The sequence below is a fragment of the Monoraphidium neglectum genome (assembly GCF_000611645.1).
Source record: "Monoraphidium neglectum strain SAG 48.87 unplaced genomic scaffold scaffold02284, whole genome shotgun sequence".
NCBI classification, from domain to species: domain Eukaryota; kingdom Viridiplantae; phylum Chlorophyta; class Chlorophyceae; order Sphaeropleales; family Selenastraceae; genus Monoraphidium; species Monoraphidium neglectum.
This window is the reverse complement of record NW_014011344.1, coordinates 595-8,830: the sequence shown is the minus strand read 5'-3', so window position 1 is coordinate 8,830 and position 8,236 is coordinate 595. Positions and strand designations below refer to the sequence as shown.

The following is an 8,236-nucleotide window of genomic DNA, read 5'->3' as shown; positions in this document are numbered from 1 at the left end:
CAGGGGCGCGCCATCCGCGCCGCTGCAGAAACTCCCGCCCGCAGGCTCGGCCCCGCGTCCTCAGCTTCGGCTGCAACCCCCTCCCAGTGGTGGGCCGGCTGGGCCGCCACGGCGCTCGCTCCAACAACTAGTCCGCAAACACACCGATTGCACCCAACCTACCCCCATGGTGCGACACCCACCCTCGCCCACCCACACCCGCACCCCCACACCCCCACACACACAAACACCCTCACACACACACATCCACGCGCACCTTGAGGGCGGCAAAGGTCTTGGAGCCGGTCGAGGTGCGCTTGAGCCCCGCGTCCAGCAGGCAGCTGAAGGGGCGCGGGCCGTCCTCCACGGGGTCCACGTTGTAGTCCTCGCCGTCGGGCTCCTCCTGGCCGGCGTAGTGCTCGGCCAGGCCAAACTTGGTGAGCACGCGGCGCGCGAGCAGCAGGCCGACGCAGTAGGCCGCCGCGTAGTTCTTGAGGCCGACGTTGAGGCCGTACTTGGGGAGCTCGTGCGCGTAGGCCGCGGCCACGACGACGTCGCCGGCGATGGAGGCGTAAACGACCTGGCAGGTGACGTCCTTGTTGGAGAAGCGCACGACCAGGCGGTACTTGTGGGTGTTGTACTTGTTCTTGTCCTGGGTGCACAGCCTGAGGCGCGCGCGGTAGTCGGTCTTGCCCTGGCGGCGCCGCCTGTACTTGACCTGCGGAGACAGGGGAGGGTGGGCGTTGGGGCCGGGCGGGGGTGAGGTCGCGGTGGCGCAAGAGCCGGATCAGGAGCCGTCCGGGGACTGCGGAGCGGCAGGGCCTGGCGCGCGGCCAGCGACGCTGCTCCGCGGTGCCGGGCGCAGGGCAGATCTCGGCACGACGCCCGGCGAACGCCAGGCCGCTGCGCCGTGGGACGCCGCTGCCCGTGCCGCCGCAAGCGTAAGCCTCGCCGCACTGCGCCACATCGAAAGAGCTGCTGTAGCCACGAACACGCCTCGGGCGCCGAGCGCGCCGGCCCCTCCTCCCGGGCAAACAGCAGTTGCTGCTGCTCTTGCGCCGCCTGCGACCCTGCCCGCCGCGACCGTCCCGGCTGCGGCACGGGCTCCATTGCAGCAGCAACTGTGGTCAGCTGCCACATCAGCAGCCAGCATGCCCACCTGGTAACGGCTGAAGTACGCGCTTGTCTTCAACACCTTGACGTACCCTGCGCACAACAAGGGCAGGGCATGCGGCCAACCAGCCCGCGCAGTCAAGCCGGTGGACTGACTGAGCGACGTCAAGTTGACAGCACACTGCCCCTTGGAAAAGCTGCAGCCTCCACTCAAGTGACGCGGCGAAGGCCTCCGCTGCGGCCGGCCTACAAAAGCGCGCCAGTCGCTCAAGCGGCGCCGCAGCAGCGCGCCACAGTGCGCCGTGCACACTGGCGGCCCCGCAGCCGAGCTAGAATCATCGCATGCTGCCGCGAAATTCTTGATAGCCGCAAACTGAGCGTTCTGGGCACGCTGATCGTGCTCCAGATTGCTGAGCCCGAAGGGGCGGCCGCACAATGTCAGAAGGGCCGCACAGAGCTGCGACCCTCGAACAAGGAACTAAAGACGAGAGCTGGTCCTCTGCATGTCAAGCCTGATCGCACGGCGGCTAGATTGCTCGCTGTCACAGCCATGCGAGTGAGGCGCTGTTTGCACGATGCTCACCCATGGTTGCTACGCTGTGCTAGCCAGGTTACGCAGGCCACGAAGGGCAAAAGGACTGAGTCCCACGAGCGTGCGGCACTTGGTGCTGCTGCATATGCCCGCTCACACGCCGCCGACGCCGACAGGGGTGCGCATTTCGCCCGCCCCTGTTCTGCTTCCTGTTTCACCCTCCACGCTGCCCTTGTCATGAATCGCATGTTGAGTTTCCCCTTTGACCCACAAGTCGCGGCAGCCAGCCTACTTGCACGGGAACAGCAGAGGCGTGGCGACTGGAGAGCAGCTGTTTTGCGCATCAGAGTGGAAGAAACAACCGTCGATCATGAAGTCGGATTGTCAGGCACATTCACCATTTTGTGCAGGCTCTGTTGGGGTTGATATTGATGGGGCAAACTGCTCTCGCCACAACCGCTTTGGCCCTGTGGAATACCTGTACACTATGCTTTCTACTCGTGCGCAAGACGTCCAGGGGTCTCCTGCCAGGCGTGAAAAGGTGAACCCCTGCCGTTCTGCTGGTACTGTATGCACTTTATCTCGTCACACTTTCAAGTGCTTCATTGCCACACTGGACACTCTTGGCACTGTTCAGGTCATGGCAAACGCTTTCAGCAAACACCAGACAGGCGCCTGCTCGCCCCCTCAGGGCCCCCTCGACTCAGCGATGTGGTGCCACATTTGAGACACGCAGATCCAAAACTACCCTTGCAAAGTGACAGGCTGTCCGTCCAATCGGTGTGAAGGGTATGCCTCTGCAACGCTCCACCAATGCATTAGCCATCCAGCCTTCAAAGCAAAGCAACGTTGGAGCCAGAGTGCAAGCAAGCGCCCAGGCCCAAGTGCTGCAATGGCTAGTGCAAGGGACTGACAGCGTCTAAAAGCAATAAAGAGCCCAGTGGCAGGCGCCGTGCATCGCCTCCCACAGGGCAGGGATGTGCCGAGGATTGTAGGTGACCCAGAAGCTTCAGCATCTTGTTTCATATTGTGACATAGTGCTCGCAATTGGTGAGTTGATGTTGGAGATAGAAGGGCCGCTGCCAAGTACAACACCCAAGGACGCTGCGCACAGCGCAGTGCACACGGCTGCGGTGAGCTGCCAAGTGTAATCTGCCTAATCGCCTCCCACCTGCCGTCAGCCCAAACCCAGCGACAACGCTCCAGCCGACAGTCATCACAGGTCTCGTTGCAAAAACCTGGTGCCTCGCCCGCGTGCCAGGAGGCGGTGTGCGAGGGACAACGCAGTTACGCACGACACTGCAACTTATGCTGCAATCACAGCAGACCGTATGTGGCAGGCCAGTAAGCACGTTTGGCTGGCGTTCCGGCGTTGTTGTAGCTGAGGTTGGTGCGGTCGCGTACACGTCCGCAACGCAGAGTTTTCGATGGCGCACACGGTGACAAGGGAATGATGTGGCAGGATCCGCATGACATACTTCAAACCTTCGACACCTGGCCATCGAGCAAGATTGCTGCTTTGCAATGTTTTCACTGAATTACCAGAGACACGCGATGCTGTTGCCAACTTCGTGCCTTTCTGGCCAATTCGATGGCCAGGGTGGCTGGCCCAGCATGCCCGCCGAGACGCAGTGCTTCGGCGGAGAAAAGCAGCTCAGTGCCGTTGCCATCCGTACGTTTACACGATGAATCTAGTGCTTCATTCACATGTCACTGTTGCAAACACAGGCCGAACCAAGGCACGAAATATCATAACCGTCCCTACGAATCAGCGGGAAACGGGAGAGCTTCTTTTGAGAAATCTTGCCCTTCACCCATTACCAACAAATACTTGTATCATAAAGGACGGCCGTGGTCCCAACCAGGGATGCCGCTTAGCTTGGAACTGCACGCTGGCAGCGTATGAAAATAGGCTCAGGAGCTGTAAATAGCACAACAAGGAAGTCTGTAGCCCTCGGCGCTGGTGTGTGTCGCGAGTCGTGGACGATGGGCGCTCCCGCCGCTTGAGGGCCCCTGCCCCGTTCTCATGCCAAAAACGGGACTTTTGCACCCCTTTATGCTGTCGATCGCCGCCGGCTTGCTCAGTGCAGCGAGCGCCGGCGCATCAGGGCCACCACCCCGTCAACGCAGCGCGCAGCGCGCCCACCCACCACTACCACATGCCCACGGCCAGCCACACGGTCTCAAAGGAAGAGCCTTCCTTACCCCGTGTCCCCATACAAACCGCTGTGTGGCCACCTCACACAGGCCATGGGCTTTCTGGGCCGGATCCTGCGGCAGGGCAGAGTCGGCGAGGCCGCTAACAAGGCGAAGGGCGGGGCCATTCACACGGGCCCGGGGCCGGCAGCGGCGCCGGCGCCGCCGAGGCTCTTGTACCCCAGCGGCAACGGCGATGACAGCGACGACTCTGATGATGACATGTGAGCAGCAGGCCGGCTGGGCGGGCAGCGCATGGCTGGCGGCGCGTTGCGTGCGCGCCATGTGGGGTCGGCCTGCATGCGCGCGGCGGCTAGCGGGGTTTTGATGCGCAGGCATGCAGACCGTCTGGTTGTGTTTCTACCCGCGCTCAGCGGCTGGCGTTCAAACACATCCCTATGCATGCAGGGTCACACTGCCAAACATGGGCGGCCCGCTGCTGTCCGAGCCCGTCTTTGCGCCGCGCCGCGGCGCGCTCGACATGGGGGGTGACAGCCTATCAGACTCGTGCGCGAACCAGGCGCGCTGCAGTGGCGTGGCCCCAGCTGGGCGCCTCAGCGGCGCGTCTCTCGGCGGGTCCGAGATAGAGGCGCTTTACACCGATCTTGTGCTGACGCACCGCGGCAGGTGCGGCAGGGGATTGGGGCCGGACTGCACCCCACGGTTTCCGAACAGGACCCACGATCGCGGCCACGACTTGGCAGCTGCGGTCAGGGATTTGTAGCTGAGAAACGTATGCTGCGCAGACACAGGCTTGCAGTTCCTGCAGCGCCGTCCTTCGGGCCAGTGCACACCGGCTCACATGCCGAGAGCTCCACCTGCCTCGACCCACCGTGCACCCGCCACCCCCTCGCGCCCTCAGGCACGCCATGATCTACCGCGCCCGCGAGCGCCGCAGCCGGCGGCGCGTGGTGCTCAAGGCGTACCTGAGGCAGCACCGCAACCCCACGCGCGCCGCCGCGCTGGAGAGGGAGCAGCGGATGCTGCGGCTGGCCGCGCCGCATGCTGGCATCGTTGCCCTGGAGCGCGTCCTGGAGGTGGGCACGCGCGCCAAGCTGCAGCTCACCGCTGGAATTGATCAGTTTGTGGCAAATAGGCGTCCGGCATGCCGGGTCGCTGGCGTGTGCCGCCCACCCTGGCTGTGGCCGCTCAAAATGCAGCAGTCAAGAGGCACGCCTCAGCCTCGCCTTGTATGCGGGCCTGAAGGCGCCTGGGCACGCACCCACCCCTTTGCTTGAGCTTGCTGTTTACCCGCTCTCTGCAAATCTCAGAATGCTGACGCAACATACCTGGTGCTGGAAGCGGGGGCTGGCGGGACCCTTATGGAGGCGATCGCGAACAGCGGTGGCCACCTGCCAGAGCGCATCGCGGCGCGGCGCGTCGCGGGGCCGCTGCTGCGGGCGCTGGCGCACCTTCACGCGCGCGGCGTCGTGCACAGGTGCGAGTCACAGAATCTAGGGCACGCATGCAATCGTGCCTTCGCACGAAGTCTTGGGTCTCCTTTTTGCTCAACAAACAACTGGCCATGCTCTATCAGGCTGCCCCGCTGGCCGGCGGCTTGAGCAAGTACCTGATATGCAGTTCCACTCGCATGCCCTTCCCCTATTTTCTCGGAACTCCCAGGGACCTCAAGCCTGAGCACGTCCTGATAGCGAACGACGGCGTCCGCGTCGCCGACTTCTCCTCCGCGGCATGCCTGCCCAACGCGCCGCCTGCGCGGCCGCCGCTGCGGCCGGACATCAGCCAGCGCGCGGAGACGCTGCGCCGCAGCCTGGAGCTCCTGCACGCGAGGCACCACAGACAAACAAGGTCTGGGCCACCGACACCTGACAAGGAGGGCGGCAAAGGCCACCAGCAGCAGCACCAGCAGGAGGAGGAGGAGGGCGAGCGGCAGCAGCAGCAGGAGCAGCAGCAGGGGGAGCAGCACCACGACGTGCTCAACTACCGCGTCGGCAGCATGGAGTACATGGCGCCGGAGATGCTGGCCAAGCCGACTGCGGCGGAGGTTTTCCACCTGGTGCGGACTGGCGCGGTGCGCGGTGCCCTGTGACATGCGTCGCACACATGCATGTGCGCATGTGCACATGTGCGAATGTGCACATGCACGCATGCACATGCTTGAGCACATGCGTGCGCACATGCATGTGCGCATGTGCGCATGTGAGAACCGCAACACACACTTCTCTGTTCCCAGGTGATCGCCCACGGCATGGATGAGGAGGAGCTGCCTGTTTATGATGAGAAGGTGGATATCTGGAGCGTGGGAGCGCTGCTGTTCGAGGCCCTTACGGGCTTCCAGCCCTTCCTGGCAGACGGCGCCGCAGAGATGGCCGCGGCCGTCGCGGCACGCCTCGCAGACCGCGACCCTGAGACCGGCCTGCCGGTGTTCCTGTCGCGCCAGCCCGCGCTGAGCGCCGACGCCAAGGACTTCATCGCGCGCTGCCTGGAGGCGAGGCCAGAGGCGCGGCCGAGCGCTGCAGAGCTGCTGGCGCACCCCTGGCTGGAGCGCCGCGGTTCTCTTGGCGAAGCGCTGTCCCAGGCGGTGCATCCCCAGCCAGGCCAAAAGACTCCAATGAACCGCTGCCTTTCCGAGGCCGCGATCGCGCCAGCCACCGGCCACATGGCCGACTCTGACCCTGGTGTTGTGCTGGGGCCGCTGGAGGGCCTGCACAGGAGCCCTTTGCTTCGCGCAGGGTCGGACGCAGATCTACTGCATCGCAGCAAGGCGGGGCCCCTAGCAGACGAGTGACCGCGCCGCGCGCGCGCATGCTTGCACGTGCACATGGCTGGCAGTGGCAGGGACTGTGAGTCACTGCCGAGCGGCCTTGAGTGGCGGGGGCGCGTACAGCACCAGGCATCAGACATGCGCCAAAACCTGCGCGCGCCGCAGCCCATACTTTGCCCTGCATGGCCATTCCACGAGGGCAAGCCGAGGCGCGGGCGCTGCAGGCGCTGGACGCATTCGGACCGTCCCCGCCTTCACCCCAGAAGCAAGCACACCGTCGCCGCCCGCTCGGTTCGCCTGCTTCACTCTTTTGCCTTCTTACCCTGCCCGGTCGTGCCCCATTGGGACGGTGCCTATTGGACGCCTCGTGCGAGCCGGCAACAGCGCAAGTAGCGCACTTTGACGCCTTCGAACCATCCTCAGGGGCCCTAAGCAGTGGCCCTGCCCGTTTGCTGCGCGTCCGCCGCCCGTGCGCCGCCAGCCCTGATGGAATTTTTATTCAGGCGCTGGCGGTCGGGCGGCGCGCCTTGCCGTGCCCCTGGTTTTTTTGCGAGGAGCGTCGAGCGGAGTCTGAAGAGCGATGTGTGCCCTTTGGAGGTGTGCTTCTGCATGCGTGTGCCCCATGAAATGCTTGTTTGCCGCTCGTCATCATCACATTCGCCCGCTTAAACACCTGCATCGCCGCACGACCTCGGGCGTCGCGGCGCCGCTGCCCCGTGCAGCCGTGTGAGTCTAGGCGGCTCGCCGGCGTCGAGGCAGCGCCCCATTTTTATTAACGCCATGCGATATCCTACTCAGTGTGTTTGGGTTCCCGCTGTGCATGTGAGCGACGCGGGCCTCCTGGGGGTGGTTTTTGCGAGGGTGATTGTTCTCGACTTGGCCTGGTGAGCGTTGATGCAGCAGCGCGCGCTACCAAGTGGCCGCTGCCTTCGGCACGCCGTGCCTGCCTTTGGTCTGCCTCAAGGTTCGTGTGTGCTGCCTGGGTGCTGTGTGGCCATCCAGGCTCAAATGCGGCCCTGTGCTGCCTCTGAGTTACAGTCGCTGCAGCCAGGTTTTCGGTGGATCTTTTTGTGAGAGGCGCCCGCGTTTTCAAGAGTTACCATGTGGCTCAGATCCCAGGGATTTTGCGGCGGGGTCCTGCGCGCGGGAGTGCAGAAGCCTGTTGGGGCATCACACCACTGAGGGTGAGTCAGCAGGTTGTCTGTTCGGGTCCTGGATTCACAGGCCTCTCGAGGCGGGTGCTGCCAGGCTGAGCCCCAACTGACATTGACGTGCTCGAATCCAAATGCAGGGTCAACAGCACGAGGCATGCACGATACAAACCAACATCAGCGGCCGCGGCTGTGTCCGTCCCAGGCAGCCCCGTCACAGTATATGATAAACAGAGTAAATGGTGGAGCGATGTCTGAAGACCTCATTGACTGCCGCCCTGGCGTGGTATTTGGTTGCTTATAGACAGTATTCGCTTTTTATACCTGCTTGTTTGAACGTCACTGTGTCACACTCGGGCCTGAAAACTTCGCACCAGTTTGGCCCCCTGGCGCGGCGTGAATCGTGTAGGCTCGGGTGTTCGACGACCGCCGTTGACTATATTGATACCGTTTCAACTCGTTCTTGGACTCACACCTGGCCTCGTCGCCACTTACCTCTGCGTATCCAAACCGTATCAGGCCGTCCGTGGGTCGGTGGAG

At 63.6% G+C, this 8,236-nt stretch overlaps 2 protein-coding genes across 2 annotated transcripts; one reads left to right on the top strand and one right to left on the bottom strand.

Annotated features, from left to right (window-relative positions):
- Positions 1-232: 232 nt before the first annotated feature.
- MNEG_10364 (60S ribosomal protein L5) lies at positions 233-1,089 on the bottom strand (the record flags this gene model as incomplete). Its single annotated transcript, XM_014041165.1, has 2 exons — positions 233-697; positions 937-1,089. 2 exons carry the CDS (start codon positions 1,087-1,089, stop codon positions 233-235), a joined length of 618 nt encoding a protein of 205 aa, XP_013896619.1.
- Positions 1,090-4,244: 3,155 nt separating this feature from the next.
- On the top strand, positions 4,245-6,569 carry MNEG_10363 (hypothetical protein; the record flags this gene model as incomplete). Its single annotated transcript, XM_014041164.1, has 5 exons — positions 4,245-4,447; positions 4,683-4,857; positions 5,092-5,258; positions 5,444-5,852; positions 6,015-6,569. 5 exons carry the CDS (start codon positions 4,245-4,247, stop codon positions 6,567-6,569), a joined length of 1,509 nt encoding a protein of 502 aa, XP_013896618.1.
- Positions 6,570-8,236: the final 1,667 nt, after the last annotated feature.